The sequence below is a fragment of the Mustelus asterias genome, chromosome 26, assembly GCF_964213995.1.
Source record: "Mustelus asterias chromosome 26, sMusAst1.hap1.1, whole genome shotgun sequence".
Classification (NCBI taxonomy): Eukaryota; Metazoa; Chordata; class Chondrichthyes; order Carcharhiniformes; family Triakidae; genus Mustelus; species Mustelus asterias.
This window is the reverse complement of record NC_135826.1, coordinates 48,944,552-48,964,624: the sequence shown is the minus strand read 5'-3', so window position 1 is coordinate 48,964,624 and position 20,073 is coordinate 48,944,552. Positions and strand designations below refer to the sequence as shown.

Below are 20,073 nucleotides of genomic sequence, written 5' to 3'. Positions count from 1 at the left end.
CAGCATTCTCCGTCTGTGCACGCACTGGGCACTGGGAACAGCTCCTGTGGAGTTGGGACCGTCTGTATCCTGCAACTGTGGCATGACCTTCAGGAGAGGAGAAAATTGATAAATGTTTCTTTATTTGAAGCTATTCCAGTGGAATTATAAAATGGGTAATTTAGGACATTAAATATTTAATAAATATAACCAATTACCCTTGCATCCCCAGTCTTTAGTAGCAGATATTTCAATGGTTCTATTATTAAAGCAATTATTCTGAAAAGAGATGTTCTGTTGAATGTCTCATCAAATTATATAAAATATTAAATGGTATAGGGAAGGTAAACCCAGATTATTGCTTCGAAGTAAGACAAGAAAATAGGACCCGAGGACATAAATGGTAATTATTGTCAAGTCAACTTTGAATAGATATCAGCAAGAACTTTCCTACTCACTCAGAGATGTTTAGACTGATCCATCAAGTTAGAAGGTGGACACAAAAATATGGCAGGTCTTCATCGTAAAAGTGAATGCCACGATCGGAAAGCATGAACTTCAGTGAATTAATCTTCCTATTAAAAGGATTTCATTGCATGAAATTCAAGGGCGGGATTTTCCGGCCGTGCTCGCCCCAATACCGGAAACTTCCACTCCGAGGTCAACGGACCTGTTAATGGTCTGCCCCCACCCGCTACGATTCCTGTGGCAGGCGGGAGAGGAAATTTCCACCCACAAAACACCTGAAATCACTTCACAAGGTGATACAGGAGTTGAATACAGGAGTTGGGACGTCTTTTGAAGTTGGACAAGACATTGGTAAGGCCACACTTGCAATACTGTGTACAGTTCTGGTCACTCTATTATAGAAAGGATATTATTAAACTAGAAAGAGTGCAGAAGAGATTTATTAGGATGCTACCGGGACTTGATAGTTTGAGTTATAAGGAGAGGCTGAATAGACTGGGACTTTTTTCTCTGGAGCGTAGAAGGCTGAGGGGTGATCTTATAGAGGTCTATAAAATAATGAGGGGCATAGATCAGCTAGATAGTCAATATCTTTTCCCAAAGGTAGGGGAGTCTAAAACTAGAGGGCATAGGTTTAAGGTGAGGGGGAGAGATACAAAAGTGTCCAGAGGGGCAATTTTTTCACACAGAGGGTGGTGAGTGTCTGGAACAAGCTGCCAGAGGTAGTAGTAGAGGTGGGTACAATTTTGTCTTTTAAAAAGCATTTAGATAGTTACATGGGTACGATGGGTGTAGAGGGATGTGGGCCAATTGCGGGCAATTGGGATTAGCTTAGGGGTTTAAAAAAAAGGGAGGCATGGGCAAGTTGGGCCGAGAGGCCTGTTCCATGCTGTAAACCTCTATGACTCTATGACAAGCAATCGATTAGCAAGTGTTGTTTTATAGGCAGCCATTTTGTCAACAGCCCAATTCCATAAACAACTCTGTGCAAAATGGCCAGCATTTGGTCAAAGCTTGAACGTTGGCAAAGACACACTCCATTCAACAGTGCTATTGACTGGAATTTTACTGGCACGCCTGCCCCAACATCAGGGCGGGCGAGGCTTGCAGAACGGCATTCTCCGTTGGCCTTGGGTGGGATCTTACGAGCCTCGTGCGGGCGCTGCGGTAAAATTCCGGCAATAATGTCTATGATGAATAGTGCTATGGGCTTTATAATGTCTAGAGCAATGAGGTCCATAATGAATGGTACTATGGGCTCTATAATGGCGATGGCTGAGTGATATTATCACTAAACTATTAACCCGGAAACTCAACTAAAGTTCTGGCGACCCGGGTTCGAATCCCGCCACAGCAGATAGTGGAATTTGAAGTCAATAAAAAAAATCTGGAATTAAGAATCTATTGATGACCATGAAGCCATTGTCGATTGTCGGAAAAACCCATCTGGTTCACTAATGTCCTTTAGGGAAGGAAATCTGCCGTCCTTACCTGTTCTGGCCTACATGTGACTTCAGCAATGTGTTTGACTCTCAACTGCCCTCCAAGGGCGACTAGGGATGGTCAGCCAGCAATGCCCATGTCCCACGGATGAATTTTTAAAAATTGGCTCTATAATGAACAGTGCTATGGGATCTCGATGGGCCAAACAGCCTTTTCTGCACTGTGGGAATTCTATGATTCTATGACTAGCAATGCAGCATATTCGCAGTGTTAGAATTAAGTGCCAATCTCAATACAGTGCAAAAAGTCCGGAATCTTTATTGCTTGATGCAGTTGTGAGAAACACTAACCACATTTCATTGTGTTTTTTCCAGCTTCACCTCACCCTAATATTGTTGGGAAACCCTGCTTAAAGTTAAAAGTATATGTCCGACCAACAAGTAAGTCACATGTGTTTGAGTCTGTTTTCTGAAATCTGTCGTGGATATTGTTCCTTTAAGGCAGCATGTTTGTTGTTACTAAGTCAATAAGTTCAATTGGTAGAGCAACACTAAATAATTGTCTTGCTCTAACTTCTTCTTCCCTCCCTGTTCTGCCACCATTTTCTTCCACTTTATTTCATCTCCGCTGATAGACTAAAGCTGCATTGATCTGTGCAGTAAGGACATTTTCATTGCCTTCTGCAAAGCCTCTGTTTTAAGCTGATCTTTGGGCAGGTAAAAAGGGGCAAAGAGTGGGATGGGCACAGATCTCTCATCAAAATGGAGGATCCAATTGATTTAGTTGCCTGCTTTGAGGGGAACAGTAATGCAGCTTTAACTTGAGGTATAATATCAGTTTTTGGAAAGGATAGGTTGGAGAATGGCATAAGTCATGTGGTGGTGAACATAATTCCGAATGGAAAGCTGAACTGTCCTAAATTGAGTCAGTTTGACAGCAATGAGTCAAGAGATAGTTTTCTAACTTTTCATTCTAGGCTCTTATGAATTGAAAATTAACTACAATAAATAAAGGGAGGACTTGGTCGAGTTATTCATGATTTGGGAAGTCTTAATGGATCCTTGGTAAGGGAGTGCGAGGCAGGAGATGCAGGGGAAAGTAGGTTTTGCTCGGTGGCACAGTGGTTAGCACTGCTGCCTCACTGCGCCAGGGACCGGGGTTCAATTCCGGCCTTGGGTGACTGTCTGTGTGGAGTTTGCATGTTTTCCCCGTATCTGTGTGGATTTCCTCCAAGTGCTCCAATTTCCTCCCACAGCCGTGCTAAATTGCCCCTTAGTGTACAAAGATGTGCAGGTTAGGTGGAATGGCCATGGTAGATGTTTGAGGTTATGGGGATAGGGTGAGGGGTTTGGGGGAAGATGGGTCTGGGTAAGATGCTCTTTTGGGGAGTCAGTGCAGACTCAATGGGCCAAATGGACTCTTTCTGCACTGTAGGGATTTTATATTATAGTTGGTTAGACAGCTAGCATATGGTTCAGAATAACAGAGTTCAATCTATGATCTGGCTGAGGTAGACTTGGGGCCTGTCTCCTTGTCCTTCAGGGCAAAAGCCGTGGAGTTCTGTGATCCTCGAATAATGGAGCTGAAACCTGGAGAAGAATAATGGATCCTGGATTACAACATCCAGGGAAAGGCTAGAGGCTATTTTAGGCAAAGCTCATCCAAGAAATCCAGTTGGTGACAAAGATGGTTGGAAGTAGGGACAGGCTTTTATAAGCCCTCAGTAGATCTGTTTGAGAAAGGAAAGAGTTGGTTGAAGAGGCCCAGTCAAGGAGGCCATCATAGTGAAGATCCAATTAGATGGCTGCTGGGACTAGACCCCATACAATAGATACTGAACTGAAAGTAGGTAGTAACTTGAACTCATCTAAAGCAGGGTGGGAAAGGTAGAGTATTAAACTCAAAATGGAGGCCAGGAGTCTTTGTGTTTTGTCCTAAGGTTGAATACAGGGTTTAGAATTTGCAATAGCCTTACCAAAAGGGAGATCTGTTGCTAGGCAGTTGAGACCCATTTCCAGGGGCAGGACTATAGTTTAAATCACAGTTATGGGGGCAGTGAGTTTACAACTTAATCTTGGGGGGAGGGTTATAATTAAAACCCAATCTCAGGGCAGGGATACAGTTGATGGGGGAAATTTGTTTAAGGCTCGGGTTCCAGTTGAAGGTCTACAGTTTAAGGCCCAGTTCTGGGCAAAAGACTTATTGGTTTATCTCCAGTGTATAGCTAAAGGCCAAGGTTTGACAGGTTTAGGGCCTGGACACTAAACCAAAGCAAGGTCACTAATCACTAAAACCTCACCAAAGGTTCCTCTAGTTAATCATTAACTCTACCATTCCACCGGCATCGTTCAATACTTTGTCCCTTAACATCTGACTGTTTTTTGAAGGCTGTAGTTCAAAAAGGGGGGACTTTGAAATAGGATCCCTTTCTGTTGCTCACTAACCCTACGCTTTGAAAATCACCCTCACACTGACACGTAGCTACTGTTTCTATTTCTGTCGTAGACAGTTGTATGGAAGCAGTAGGGGTGAATGAAGGTGATTTCGATGTAAACAACAGTTCAGTTGAAGCTTCAGGTCAGTAAATATCACAGTGCCTCACCTTACTGTCGTCTCTCTATTTTGCTGTGTCTTCTGCTGAACCATTTCTTAGCATGTTACACCCAGGGTTATTGCATATCTTAAGAGTTGCCGTAACAGTGTTTAAGTGACGTTGAATCTGGGATGCAAATAATGAAATGAGGGGCGGCACGGTGGCACAGTGGTCAGCGCTGCTGCCTCAGAGCGCCAGGGACCCGAGTTCGATTCCAGGCCTCGGGTCGCTGGTCTGTGTGGAGTTTGCACATTCTCCCCATGTCTGCGTGGGTTTCTTCCAGGTGCTCCGATTTCCTCCCACGGTCCGAAAGATGTGTGGGTTAGGTTGATTGGCTATGCTAAATTGACCCTTGTGTCAGCGTGATTAGCAAGGGTAAATAAAGGGGCGATGGGAATAGGGCCTGGGTGGGATTGTGGTCGGTGCAGACTCGATGGGCTGAATGGCTTCCTTCTGCACTGTACGGTTTCTATGATCTATGAAATGACAATCAAAATTGGGGCAGTGAGTTTGGGGGAGGGAGGGAGGGCTGGTGGAGGTGGGAGGGATGGGGGAGTTGAGGGGGCCAAGAAAGGTGGAAAAACTTGGATTGGGATACCATTTAAGCACCGAGGGAGCATGAATTCTTAGATCTCCTTTAAGGATGAAAGAAAATCGCAATAATCCTGGTTGTACTTGCAGCAATTTTATAATCTTTCGCTGTTTCTCTAACCAACCATTTCTAATAGTAGAGTATGATACATCTCAGCTGCCATGTGTATCTATTGTATTCAGTTATTATTATGAGGCTTGGCTGTTAATAGAGTTGCAAGATGTCACTTTTAAAAAATATCAAATTCATTATTTTATTTCAGCATTTATTTCTGATTTTTTAAAATACTTATCAGCCAACTTCAGATCCACTGATGTGACATTTGTCATGTGCAATTAAATATTTAATTCCAGCAAGAGGAAAATAACCATGGTCTTGAAATTATGTGAATATGGGTGTGTGCACTGTCCTTGTTGTCTCTTTTGGGAATGGAGGTGTTAATCTTTTATAATGAATGGGTAAGATTAACAGGCAAAGGAAAAGTGAATCGCAGTTAAGGGTGTAAAGAAAGACCTTGGTCAAAATCCTTTGGGAATGCGTGGGTCCTCTAACTCTCGATCAGGAAGTATGGAGGGATTTGAAGACCCTCTAACTCTTGATCAGGGGAGCGTGAGGACCCTCCAGCTCGTGATACGGCTCTGTGGTGGAGTGAGGGCTCTCTAAACTAAGGTGAGCATCTATGGTGGAATGCAAGAGTCCTCTAGTTCTCGACCAGGCTGCATGCACGGGGCAGTGTGAGGAGACTCTAACCTTAATGAGGCTGAATATGGGCATTTAGAGCCTTCTAACCATTGATGAGGCCGTGTGGGGGAATGTGAGGTCAGAGAAGAGCATGGCTCCATAAGGGAGCCCAGGCTGACTTTTCCAATGATTATATTAAAGGAGAGAGTATAGGCTGGGCTCCGAGGGAGACCCCACCCCCACCCCATCCCCTTCCACAACCCCCAGCCCCCAAACCCCCACCGGTCTCAATGATGGGGGAGTTCATAACTAGGGGTCATAGTTTGAGGGTAAGGGGTAAACCTTTTAGAACTGAGGTGAGGAGAAATTTCTTTCCCCCCCGGCGGGGAGGGGGGGGGGGGAAACTGTGTGGAATTCACTATCACAGAAGGTAGTTGAAGCCAAAACGTTAACATAGAAACATAGAAGATAGGAGCAGGAGGAGGCCATTTGGCCCTTCGAGCCTTCTCCGCCATTCATCACGATCATGGCTGATCATCCAATTCAATAGCCTAATCCTGCTTTTTCCCCATAACCTTTGATCCCATTCGCCCCAAGTGCTATATCCAGCCGCCTCTTGAATACATTCAATGTTTTGGCATCAACTACTTCCTGTGGTAATGAATTCCACAGGCTCACCACTCTTTGGGTGAAGAAATGTCTCCTCACCTCCGTCCTAAATGGTCTACCCTGAATCCTCAGACTGTGATCCCCGGTTCTGGACTCCTCACCATCGGGAACATCCTTCCTGCATCTACCCTGTTTAGTCCTGTTAGAGTTTTATAAGTTTCTATGAAATCCCCCCCTCACTCGTCTGAACTCCAACGAAAACAATCCTAACCTAATCAATCTCTCCTCATACATCAGTTCCACCAACCCTGGAATCAGCTTAGTAAACTTGTCTGTAAACCTTTCTTGTCCAATTTCAAGAAGAAATTAGATATAGCTTGTGGGGTAAAGGGATCAAGGGATATGGGAGGGCGGGGGGAATCAGGATATTGAATTCAATGATCAACCATGATCAAAGTGAGTGGCGGAGCAGGCTCGAAGGGCCAAATGGCCTCCTCCAGCTTCTAGTCTCTATGTTTATCAGTGTTCACGAGCTGACGTAGGGACGGCAAAATCTAACCCAACATTTCAAGGCAAGAATTGTATCCACGGGCGGGGGGAGAGGGCCAGGTAAGATATTCTGTCAGAGCGTCAGTGCAGACTTGATGGGCCGAGTGGCTTCCTTCTGCACTGTCGGGATTCTATGATATACTGAAGCCAAACCCACTGCCTTTAGTAGATAACAAACTGGGGTTTAAGCCCATCACTTGGAAATATAATCAGGCAAATACTTCGCATCTTTGCAGCAAATCCTTCTCCCCCGTGTTGAATGGACGCATTAGTCACGGATCTTACGTGAGTCTCTGTTAAAGTACTGAACTAAAGGAACTTGATCCAGCTGTGTTAGGCAATAACATTACACATGCTTTCATTCTTAACTCGGTTTATATTTCCCATCTGCAAATCTTTTATGACTGCTGCCTGGGTGGTTTTGTTGGTAAACCCAGCCTCGTGGTGTGAGACTGAGCCACACAGATCACAGAGCACTGGTTTCAATCACTCAGCCCGCAGATCTCAGCAGCGAGCGGTGGGTGGGGGTCCGACGGTAGGTCCAGGGAGTTGTCAGGGCTCCTATTACTGCATAGCCGGTAAGAATCAGCACCTCTTGGAACAGTGGTGGGAGGGGAGGCAGTGGGGGGAGGGGGGGGGGGGAGTGGTTTGAGGAGAGGCAGAAATATCAGAGCATCGATCACAGTATGGAAAGACAACACTACAATCTATTGATCATCAGAGGCAGCTGTCCCCTACAGTCCTGCCCACCTCCGATAACCTTACACCCCTTGTAGGGGAGGCAATGGTCTGGTGGTATTATCACTGAACCATTAATCCAGAAACTCAGCCAATGTTCTGGGGATCCCGGGTTCGAATCCCGCCATGGCAGATGGTGGAATTTGAATTCAATAAAAAAAAATCTCGAATTAAGAATCTACTGATGACCATGAAGCCATTGTTGGAAAAACCCATCTGGTTCAATAAAGTCCCTTTAGGGAAGGAAATCTGCCGTCCTTACCTGGTCAGGCCTACATGTGACTTCCGAGCCACAGCAATGTGGTTGACTCTTAACTGCCCTCCAAGGGCAACTGTGAATGGGCAATAAATGCTGGTCAGCCAGCGACGCCCATGTTTCACGAATGAATAAATAAAATTGAGAATCTTTTTAGCTCTGCCTTAAAAATATTCAAAGGCTTTGCTTCCACTGCCTTTTGAGCAAGCAAGTTTCAGAGACTCATGACCCTCTGAGAGGAATAATTTTTCCTCATCCCTGTCTTAAATGAACAACCCCTTATTTTTAAACAGTGACCCCCGAGTTCTAAATTCCCCAACAAGAGGAAACATTCTCTCCACACCCATCCTGTCAATACCCCTCAGGATCTGAAAGGTTTAGATCAAGTCACCTCTCTCTTTTCCGGCCTCTCGTGGATACAAACCTAACCTGTCCAACCTTTCCTCATAAGACAAATCACCCATTCCTGGTATGAGTCTAATGAATCCTTCTCCAAATTGCTTCTAACACATTTACATCTTTCCTTAAGTAAAGAGACCAATACTGTACACAATACTCCAGATGAGGTCTCACCAATATCCTGTACAATGGAAGCAAAACCTCACCACTTTTGTAATCAATTCCCCCTCACAATAAACAATAAGATCAAATTAGTTTTCCTAATTACTTGCTGTACCTGTGTACTAACCTTTTGTGATTCATGCACTATGACACCCAGATCCCTCTGCATCTCGAAGCTTTGCAATTTCTCACCATTTAGATATGTTTTTCTTTTATTCTCCCTGCCAAAATGGACAATTTCACATTTGCTCACATAATCCTCCATTTGCCAGATTTCTGCCCACTCTCTTAACCTATCTATGTGCCTTTGTAGCCTATTTATGTCCTCTGCACAATTTGCTTTCTGACCTGTCTTTGTGCGGTCATCAACTTTAACAACCACACCTTCAGTCCCTTCATCCAAGAAGGGGCAAGATTCCACCCCCTGGATCCCCCGCTACTGACCTCTCACGTGGAGGGTCTTCCCTCAAAGAGATACCACAGGTTCGTCGCCAGCTCTTCAACTGACAGGTGAAGTCCCTGTTGCCTCCACAACATCCTGCCTGCACAGGCTGTTATATAGGCACATGAGAGGTGAGGAGCTTCCTAGATTGCGGGCCCACCATTTCCTTAGACAAGCGCTGCTGCTTTGCCTTCTATTTAACAGTACAACGCTTCATTTATCTGAACGAATCTCTCTAGTTGACATCTTCAAGAGAGGTGGAAGCACAAAAGTTAGGCAGGGGATTTTTCAATTGAGGCCCACTCCATTCACAGGTTACTAAGCCCCATAGCACGTGTATGAAGTGTCAGTCCATGCTTATGTGTGAATTTGACATATTAGACCATCGGACCATAAGATATAGGAGCAGAATTAGGCCATTCGACCCATCAAGACTGCTCTGCCCGTTGATCATGGCTGATATGTTTTTCAACCCCATTCTCCCGTCTTTTCCCTTTAACCTTTGATCCCCTTACCAATCAAGAACCTATCTATGTCTTAAAAACACTCAATGACCTGGCCTCCACAGCCTTCTGTGACAATGAATTCCATAGATTCACCACCCTCTGGCTGAAGAAATTCCTTCTCATCTCGGTTCTTTACTCTGAGGCTGTGCCCTTGGATCCTAGTCTCTCCTACTAATGGAAACACCTTCTCCACACCCACTCTTTCCTGGCCTTTCAGTATCCTGTAAGTTTCAATAAGATCCCCCCTCATCCTTGTAAACTCCATTGAGTACAGACCCAGAATCCTCAAACGCTCCTTGTATGTCAAGCCTTTCATTCCTGGAATCATGCTCGTGTACATCCTCTGGACTCTGTCCAAGGCCAACACATAGAACATAGAACATTACAGCGCAGTACAGGCCCTTCGACCCTCGATGTTGCGCCGACTAGTGAAACCAATCTAAAGCCCATCTAACCTACACTATTCCAATATCATCTATATGTTTATCCAACGACCATTTAAATGCCCTTAATGTTGGCGAGTCCACTACTGCTGCAGGCAGGACATTCCACTCTCTGAGTGAAGACCCTACCTCTGACATCTGTCCTATATCTATCACCCTCAATTTAAAGCTATGTCCCCTCGTGCTAGCTATCACCATCCGAGGAAAAAGGCTCTCACTATCCACCCTATCTAATCCTCTGATCATCTTGTATGCCTCTATTAAGTCACCTCTTAACCTTCTTCTCTCTAACAAAAACAACCTCAAGTCCCTCAGCCTTTCCTCATAAGACCTTCCCACCACACCAGGCAATATCCTGGTAAATCCCCTCTGCACCCTTTCCAATGCTTCCACATCCTTCCTATAATGCGGTGACCAGAACTGTACACAATACTCCAAGTGCGGCCGCACCAGAGTTTTGTACAGTTGCAACATGACCTCCTGGCTCCAAAACTCAATCCCGCTACCAATAAAAGCTAACACACCATACGCCTTCTTAACAACCCTATCAACCTGGGTGCCAACTTTCAGGGGTCTATGCACATCCTTCCTTAGATGCGGGGCCCAAGGTTGCTCACAATCTTCCAAACATTGGAAACAGGGGAAATGAATGAATCTTGGTGCTCATGTCTAGAGGGGTGTGAAAATCACGTCGGACTCCCCTGTTTGTGCGGCTTCACCATCAATGTTGGTCTCCAACACAACCCGATTTCCTGCCCCAGGATTCCCAGGAGTGAGCAGTGTGGAGAACTTTCCGCAAATTCAAGCCTGTAAGTTTGAATCACGGGGAATAGAGTGCAGGTGTAAATTGAGTTGCGAGGCCTCTGCAGGCTGAGTGGATGGGACTGGAGGCTAAGCGGGAACATGCGGGCTGTAGTTTAGATATTTCTCCATGTAAGAAAGGACAAAAAACCTCCATGTTATCTTCAGTTACCACGCCTGGGAAGTGCCATGGGATTAATGGCAACAGATATAGGCGTTGTTAACAATAGACAATTTAATTGTGCGGGTTAGGTAAATTGGCCATGCTAAATTGCCCCCAGTGTCAGGGGGATTAGCATATGTAGGGTTACGGGAATAGGGCCTGGGTGGGACTGTGGTCGGTGCAGACCCGATGGGCCAAATGGCCTCCTTTTGTTCTGCAGGGATTCTACGATTATTTTAAGTTTAAGTTTATTTATTAATCACAAGTAGGCTTACATTAACACTGCAATGAAGTTACTGTGAAAATCCCTGAGTCGCCACACTCCGGTGCCTGTTCGGGTACACTGAGGGAGAATTTAACACGGCCAATGCACCCTAACCAGGACGTCTTTCGGTCTGTGGGAGGAAACCGGAACACCCGGCGGAAACCCACGCAGACACGAGGAGAATGTGCAAACTTCACATAGACAGCGACCTCAAGCTGGGAATTGAACCCTGGTCCCCGGTACAGTGAGGCAGCAGTGCTAACCACTGTGCCACCGTTCAAATTATGCTTGCTTAACTGGAGGACCAACCCTCTCTCTCAAACAACTCCCAGTCACACATGTCATGTGCCTGCCCCGTGATGGAGAGTGAATCGATGAAAGTATTGAGACTTGTACTCATTTTGATCAAGCAAATAAATAGCTCACAAAGTCTTCAGCTCAGTGTTGAATCTCATATCGGGATGAAGATACAGGTAACCTCACCCCTTAACCAGAGAGATATTGAATTCCTAGAATCTGTAATGAAAACAGTGAAGGGTGGAAAAGCACGGCATATTTTTCCAGTGTCCTTTTATCTTTACTTCTATTGAAGGGCACAGTAGGACTATCACTCCCACATGCACCTCTCTTCACAGACGCTGACTAACCTAAAAACCATGGGGTGGAATTTTCTCAAAAAGATTCCAAGTGTCAAACAGGCAAGAAACCTCAGCTTGCCTATGAAGCCGGCTGCTGACCTACCGGGGCGCTGTTGCGCAGGTGCGCCGTTCTCCCTGTATACTGTGTACACTGTGTGCTGGGAGATCTCCTGTCACTGTCCCCCCCTCTACCCCCAACAGACATTGCTCCACACCCACCCCCCCTGATCGCCGTCCCGGGCACGAGGGTGATTTTGCCGGCAAAACGGGGCCGGCAAGATCGCGAAGGGGCGAGAAACCAGGCGCCAACCCGATTTCTCGCCTCTTGCCCTTTCTTCTGGCTCACCATGCCAGTTGACCGGCGTGGTGAGCTGGTAACATCGTGCCCATAGAATAGTTCCAGCAGAGGAGGCTGTTCAGTCTGCCCAGCCCGCTCTGACTCTTTACAAGAATATAGCTTGAACCACCTTTGCATTCATTTTGCCTCTCGACCTTATGCTTCCTTCCACTTTGCACTTCACACATCCCTGCATTCAATTTTACTGGCCTAAAGCTCAAATTAATTACAAGTGCTCCAAATGTGCCTGATTGGTGTCTGTCATAACTCAAATTCATGCCTTAAGAAGCATAACAAAGAGGGCTACATGGAAAAGGCAAGGAGTGGGACTGGCAGAGTAGCTTTTACAGAGAGCCGATTTGGACATGATGGCCGGAATCTACCACCTTGTCCGTCATGAAATCGGAGCGGGCGAGGTTCTGGCAACAGAAATCTCCATTGACCTCCGGCGGGAATTTCCGGTCTCACCCGAGGCCGTAAAGTCCCGCCCAGTGGGTTGAATGGTCTCCTTCTGGGCTGTTACCATCCTGTGATTCTATTCCTTGAGCGCTGGCCTTAAAGGGACAGGCCACCTTAAAATAAAAGTAAAATACTGCGGATGTTGGAAATCCGAAATCAAAACAAAGTGCTGAATAAACTCAGCAGGTCGGGCAGCATCTGTGGAGAGAGAGAGACAGAGTTAATGGGCGAGATTTTCTGGCTTCCCCTCTGTATTTTTCTTGGCGGCGTGCCATTTGTTGGCAATGGGATCTCCTTGGCCCTGCCACTGCCAATGGTAATTCCCATGGAAGTCGCCGCATGCCACCGGGAAACCTGCAGCAGAGGATGTGTGGCAGACAGGGCAAGAGAATCCCACCAGCGTGAATTTCCAGAGAAGTCCAGCCAATGTTTTGAGTCCACACGGGTTCTTCTTCAGAATCACCTTAAAGACAGCTTTCCTTCAGCAGCCAGAAAGAACCTCCCTGGGCTAACGAACAATGCCACAGGCAGATCCACGATATCCTTTAAAAACCACAGTTTTAAAAACGTGTGCGTTTGCCATCCAGCTCTTGTACCCCGCTTGAAAACCCGCTGGCCACCCATCAGTTCCTAGAGGGACGCAATGGCTATTAATCCAGAAACTCAGCTAGTGCTCTGGGGACCTGGGTTCAAATCCCACCACGGCAAATGATGGAATTTGACTTCAATGAAAAAAAATCTGAAATTAAGAATCTACAGATAAAACCATTGTTGATTGTCGGAAAAACCCACCTGGTTGGCTAATATCCTTTAGGGAAGGAAATCTGCTGTCGTTACCTGGTCTGGCCTACATGTGACTCCAGAGCCACAGCAATGTGGTTGACTCTCAACTGCCCTCGGGTGTCTAGGGATGGACAATAAATGCTGGTCAGCCAGCGACGCCCATGTCCCACGAATGAATAAAAGAACAGTTCCGCACAAGAGGCCTCTCAGTTTAGCGACTGAATCCGATTCTTTCCCTCAGAATTACATGAAGCTCAGCATGTAAATTAAATGGAATCTAAAGATGGCACATTTACAATGCCTTGACAACCCACCCTTCACCCTTGGAATTGGCCAAACCTGGATTCAAGAGTTAGAAACGGGTTTGAACACTGCCTCTTCTTGCCCTCACAAAAGAGAAAAGAGTTGCCAAGGAAATTGGGATTCTGAACAAAAACTTTAAACTGATTTGGGACTTATTTCAAACCCAAAGATTTGGCATAAAATCATTTTTTATATCGCCATAAATATTTTTAACGCACATCTTACTGTAATTGTTAAACTTCAAGGTTCCTAATCTCTTCCTATACATTGAAAAGTGCGCTGGGAATCTTGCTTAATGACGGCTTATGAAACTGACACTAATTTGTTCACTAGTTAAATGCTTGCAGAGAATTATCAATAACCAGTGACATTTTTAATAACATTTAACTTTTCCTGGATAATGAGATGAAAGTGAATGATTGAGTGGCTGCTTCACTCGAAGAGGGAAGAAGAGAGCTTATTAAAGTAGGAGTTTTAAAGACTGATTCTTTAATCAGCTCAGCCACCTTCTAGTCATATTCGAGGTAACTCAGAGTCACACTTACAGCCATTAGTGGATAGCTCCCACTACAGCTTAATTTCCCATTCGCACGGTGGCACAGTGGTTAGCGCTGCTGCCTCAGGGCGCCCGGGTCCTGGGTTCACTTCCGGCCTCGGGTCACTGTCTGTGTGGAGTTTGCACATTCTCCCCATGTCTGCGGGGGTTTCATCCGGGTGCTCCGGTTTCCTCCCACAGTCCAGAGATGTGTGGGCTAGGTGGATTGGCCACGCTAAATTGCTCCTTGATGTCAGGAGGATAAGAAGGGTAAATACATGGGGTTACAGGGATAAGGGCTGGGTGGGATTGTTCTCATTGCAGGCTCAATGGGCCGAATGGCCTCCTCCTGCACCTTAGGGATTCTATGAATGCAGGATCAGCGAGCTTGCAGAGATGAGCCTCCATTAGGCTTGTTTATTTATACAAGACTCACACAGCCGACAGGAAGAAGGGACTATGAGTATCCCACAGGGTATCAAGGCAGAAAGCTCCTCTCACTGTCTGGAGTGGGCTTTAAACCGTGCATCATCTTACTCCTGCCTCCGAGCCGATGGCATTGTCCGTGAACTGTTGGTTAATGAGAGCTTGCTGGGTAGTCAGTTGGGATTTTAAGATCTGTCTTCAAAGCTCCCTTAATGCACGGCAAACACTGGTGTATTCCCAGCGCTCCTTCCTAGTGCTGTGATGGGTGGCATCATTATACTACAAGCACAGTGAGTTTCCCCATGGCGCGGAGGGTGGGGTGGTACAGAGACTAGGCTCAGAATGCCCCTTCCTCACAAGCGCTTTTATCAGGGGGCTTCAGAGAGTCAGAGGAATAAAGAAGAGAGAATGAGCCCATTAGCCACTCTCAGTCTCTGCACTTCAAATCGCATTGTTTCCAGTTCACATCAGAGTCACTGGGGACAGGATTTTTTTTTTAAAAGGGCAGATATCAAATGTGTAGTCTTTCCTTTTAGTTGCTACATCAAGAACTATTGCAAGACAGCTCATCATTTCGTGAAATCGAAATAAGAGTCGTAGAATGTTTGCAACAGGAAGGAGACCACTCAGCCTATCATAGGGGGCGCATGGTGGCCCAGTGGTTAGCACTGCTGCCACACAGCTCCAGGGACCTGGGTTCGATTCCCAGTGGGTGTGGAGTTTGCACGTTCTCCCCATGTCTACGCGGGTTTTCACCGGGTGCTCTGGTTTCCTCCAATAGTCCAAAGATGTGCGGGTTAGGTTGATTGGCCATGCTAAATTGCCCCTTAGTGTCCAGGGATGCATAAATTAGAGGGATTAGCGGGGTAAATATGTGGAGTTACGGGAATAGGACCTGGCTAGGATTGTTGTCGGTGCAGACTCGATGGGCTGAATGGCCTCCTTCTGCATTGTTGGGATTCTATGATATGCCAGTGCTAGATCACATTGTCCTATTCCTGTGTCTAGCTGTTATCCCACGCTGGCTACCCAACTGAGTTCTCCTCTGAATCCCATCCTCCCAGACTTTTACATCTTGTTCTTCAGCTGTTTACTCCATAAAAATAAATCATTGGGCAGGATTTTATGGCCGCACTCATCCCGAATCTGGAAAATGCCACCCGAGGTTAACAGACCTTTCCAAGCTCTGCCCCTTGCCTGCTCTGATTCCCGTGGTAAAATTCCAGCCCATGAATTTAGTTTAGTTTAAGTCTATTTATTAGTGTCACAAGTAAGGCTTACATTAACACTGCAATGAAGTTACTGTGAAAATCCCCCAGTCGACACACTCCGGCGCCTGTGCTCCGGGAATTCTGCTTTCTCTGCTGTTTCCGGTAGAAAATCCATGTCCTGACGACATATTTTGGGAACAAAAATCATTCTCCAAATCCCCTTGGTTCATTTTTTGGGGGGGGGGCTAACTTGAAAATTCGAATCTTCCAACTCATTTGTCAATGGAAATATTTTCTCCTGGTTTACTTTAATCAAAATCTCCTCAAACTCCCCAAAATCAGATCACTTCATAATCTTCACCGTCCGAATGAACAAGCCCTATTTCTCTGCACCGGTTTCACACCTAAATGCTGGGTATTAAGGAATCTATCCCACACCCCATCCATAGCCTTCACATCTTCCTAAAGTAAGGCACCTGTCTCCTGCCAGTACGTTTGAGTGGCCGTGGTTCATCTGTGAGCCTTAGGCAACAAGTGTTAGCTTCTAAGATGTGGGAGCGATCATACTTGAGCCCCATCCTGCCCTCAGCCAGTGTCCTACTTTACAGTCACGGATTAGTGTTAACGCACGTGTAAGGGCCCCCTAAATCTTCATGTTGGTACCCTGGGCTAATCGGCAGGCTACAAGGATAGCACAGTGGCACAGTGATTAGCACTGCTGCCTCACAGCGCCAGGGACCCGGGTTCGATTCCAGTCTCGGGTCACTGTCTGTGCGGAGTTTGCACGTTCTTTCTGTGTCTGCGTGCGTTTCCTCCGGGTGCTCCGGTTTCCTACCACAGTCCAAAGATGTGCAGGTTAGGTGGATTGGCCGTGCTAAATTACCCCTTAGTGTCAGAGGGTCAGCAGTTTAAATACGTGGGGTTACGGGGGATAGGGCCTGGGTGGGATTGTTGTTGGTGCCGATTCGATGCACTGAATGGCCTCCTTCCGCACTGTAGGGATTCTATGAATCTAATACAATTTCTGGCTTCATTAGACTGGGATGAGGGTATTCTCCTGTAAGGAGAGATTGAGTAGGTTAGGCCAATATTCCCTGGAGTTTAGAAGAACGTGAGGAGATCAATCGAAAGATATCTAATTCTTCAGGGGCTTGACTGGGTAGATTCTGAGAAAACATTTCCCCTGGCTGGGGAATCGAGAACACGGAAGTCACACTCTCAGAATAAAGGGCCGGCCATTTCGCGGTGAGATGAGGAGAAATGTTTTCACTCAAAAGATTATGAATCTTTGGGAGTTTCTACCCCAGGGAGCTGTGGTTGCTGAGTCATTGAGTATATCCAAGACCGAGGTTGATAAGAGTTTTGGAGGGAATTAAGGGATTATGATGATATTTCTGGAAGATGGAAGATCAGCTGTAATTGTGTTGAATGGTGCAGCAGGCTGGAAGGGCCAAATGGCCTAAATAGCGCCAATTCCTTATGCTCCGGTGGCCTTCTTCTTTGAATGCTGGCTACCAAGCAAGCACGGTGGCAGCACGGTGACCCAGTGGTTAGCACTGCTGCCTCACAGCGCCAGGGACCCAGGCTCAATTCCCAGCTTGGGTCACTCTCTGTGTGGAGTCTGCACTTTCTCCCCGTGTCTGCGTGGGTTTCCTCCAGGCGCTCCGGTTTCCTCCCACAGTCCAAAAAAGACGTGCTGGTTAGGTGCAAAGCTCATGCTGAATTCTCCCTCAGTGTACCCGAACAGGTGCCGGAGTGTGGCGACTGGGGGATTTTCACAGTAACTTCATTGCAGTGTTAGTGTAATGTAGTGTATTGTGACACGAATAAATAAACTTTAACACAAAACAAGTAACACTCCAAAGTGGCCAGCCTTCACTCCCTGTCTTGGGGAGGTGTAACGCAAGGTCACAGACCTCCAAATCTTGTAACTCTGGGTGGGATATTTTTCTCCCTCTTCATGGCGTGTTTGGTGGCGGAGGGAGGTTGTTTCACTGCCCGCTGGCGATAGGACCTTACGGTCCTGCGTTATCAACGGGATTTCCCGTCAGACGCACACCTCACTGCCGGGAAACCCAAAGCGGGGGTGGGCTGCCGGCGGGACAGTAAGATCCCACCTGCATGAACGGGGGGGGGGGGGCAAGATTTCCGCGATTGTCTTTAATGCACTGGAACGAACTGACGCCTTCACAGCAAGGGCTGCCACAGCAATGGCCAGTGCATTTGAGAGTAGTTTATTGCATGTGATGTGATTATATAAAGCTTTTTCTTTAATGTGCTCTACCATGTTGTTAGATTTCTCAGGGTGCCTTCACGAAGAAAATAAAAAGGATGCCACTTTGTCGCTGAAAATCGCTGACTTTTGCTTCTTTGTTTTCCAGATGATTCTATATATGAATCGCCCGAACCGTATCACAATAACAATGGGATCACGACCTTTAGGATTTCTTGGTTCATTGTAGCAACAGCTCTCCTCCTGCTCTCCCTCACATCATAGCACACAGACGAGAAGAGAACAAGAGAAACGATTTCTACGTAAGTGACTGAAACCAAAATGGAGGCGGCTAGAGATTGACGTGGGTCACGTGGAAGAGACTCCATTTTTTCTGAGTAACTTTACCGTCAACACAAATTATTCGAGGGACAGACACGCCCCATTAATGCTTTCTGAGACCGGGAACTCTCATTTTCTTGTGAAACACTGCCTTGGGCCCACTTGGGTTTGATATAACGTAACGAAATATCGCAACAGGTATCTCTGCAGAGGTCTCCGGACGCAACCTTTCTCAAATAATGATGCCACCCTTCCTTCCATCGATTGGCCAAGACTCGAGCAGGAAGAAGCGTCGATGACTTCTGGGAGTTTTCCATCATTTGCCACCCCCCTTTAGCGGCAACGTATTCCCGCCATCCTCCAATCAGGCAGCCGCACATCTGCGTCAATTGTTTGCTTGTTCCTGTTTTGATTTTTTTTTTGCTGCCTTTCCTTCCCCACCCCCTCTCACCTCTGTCTTCAATTGACGGGAATGTCCGGTTGAATGGAAGTTTTGGAGGGGTTGGGTTTGGGTTTTTGCGGGGGGAGGGGGGGGGGGGGGTGGTGGGAGTGAGCAGATCATGTTGTCTCTTTGTCGTTTCAGTCAGTAAGAGTGGGAGTGGGCAACGTGGGCTCGGGGAAGCCGGGAAACTGTAACACTTGCGTTGCAGATTAAGGCGCGGAGACTGTGGTACGGTGAATATCCTTGCGCGGCGGCGCTCTGGCAGATTTCTGCTGCCCGTATCAAAACATACTCCGCCACTCTCCCCAAAGCCCCCAACATATATCGCCCAGAGTAGAATAACCCAGAAGGCAGGAGCAGTGGATGAATAACATTTTAAAACAAGTGGCTTCACATCAGTGTTTAAATGATGGTGAGGTGAAATGTTTTTTGCTATTGCATTAAACAACGGACTAATAGGGTTGCCAACTCTGGTTGGATATGCTCCTGGAGGTTCCATCAGATGACCTCCGCCCCTCCGATTGGCCTGTGCGGTCAAAAGGACTTTCCTTTGTATCATTCCATCGCCAATATTTCTATAGCTAAAAGGACAAAACCGGAATCTGTTTTTAACGCTCTTCTGCTTTTCCTCCCGATTGCTGTATGTTACAGAGTCAGTGGAGATTAACATTTTCAATCCTGGAACCTCCAGGACACATTCCAGAGGGTTGGCCACCCTTCCTGCTTACCCTGGGGGGGAAGAGAATACCTTTCTCAGGTGACGGAACTGGAATATTAATACAATGCCTCAGAATTGGAGAAGGGTTACATTTCTGCAGAGTTGAAAATTAGCAACGGACACCTCGAAGGCAATTTAAACTAGCACAAGTCCTTTTTTTTTTAAAAAGAAAAATAAAAGTTCACTTCTGAAATTTGCAAAATGAATAGACTGGGCTGTAAGATATTTATGTATACATCTTTTAAAAAATCTGGACGACTGTCGTACAACAATAAATGAGGATTTTTGCCTCGGTTGGGGAGGGGTGGGGGGTGGGGGGGGGGGGGGGGTGCGGTGGAGTCGGGCAAAGACGACACAATTTTCGGAAACTCTGAAAGCTAGTGTCCAGGACGGGAGGATTTTGCCTCTCTCTGCGAATGGTTAAGACGGCCAGACTTCTTGGGAGGTACGTGGTAGGCTTAAGACTTCCCTTGTGGCTGGTAAATACGGCTGAAGTCAACGGAAGATGGAAAGCTGCAGCATCCATTTCCCTTTCAGATACTGCGTCTATTTTCTCATCACCTGGATGTATTTAAAGC

The 20,073-nt window shown here is 46.4% G+C and overlaps 1 protein-coding gene across 2 annotated transcripts in view; it reads left to right on the top strand.

Moving 5' to 3' along the window:
* LOC144479685 (ephrin-A5-like) overlaps positions 1 to 19,704 on the top strand; it is a 405,670-nt gene extending 385,966 nt beyond the window's left edge. The window contains exons 3-5 of one of the 2 annotated variants that reach the window (XM_078198701.1): positions 2,265 to 2,330; positions 4,396 to 4,467; positions 18,163 to 19,704. In XM_078198701.1, the coding sequence (XP_078054827.1) occupies positions 2,265 to 2,330; positions 4,396 to 4,467; positions 18,163 to 18,278 (254 nt within the window). In that variant the 3' untranslated portion in view covers positions 18,279 to 19,704. The remainder of the gene's footprint in view (positions 1 to 2,264; positions 2,331 to 4,395; positions 4,468 to 18,162) is intronic. The other variant, XM_078198702.1, reaches the window with a different exon arrangement.
* The last annotated feature ends 369 nt before the right edge of the window (positions 19,705 to 20,073 follow it).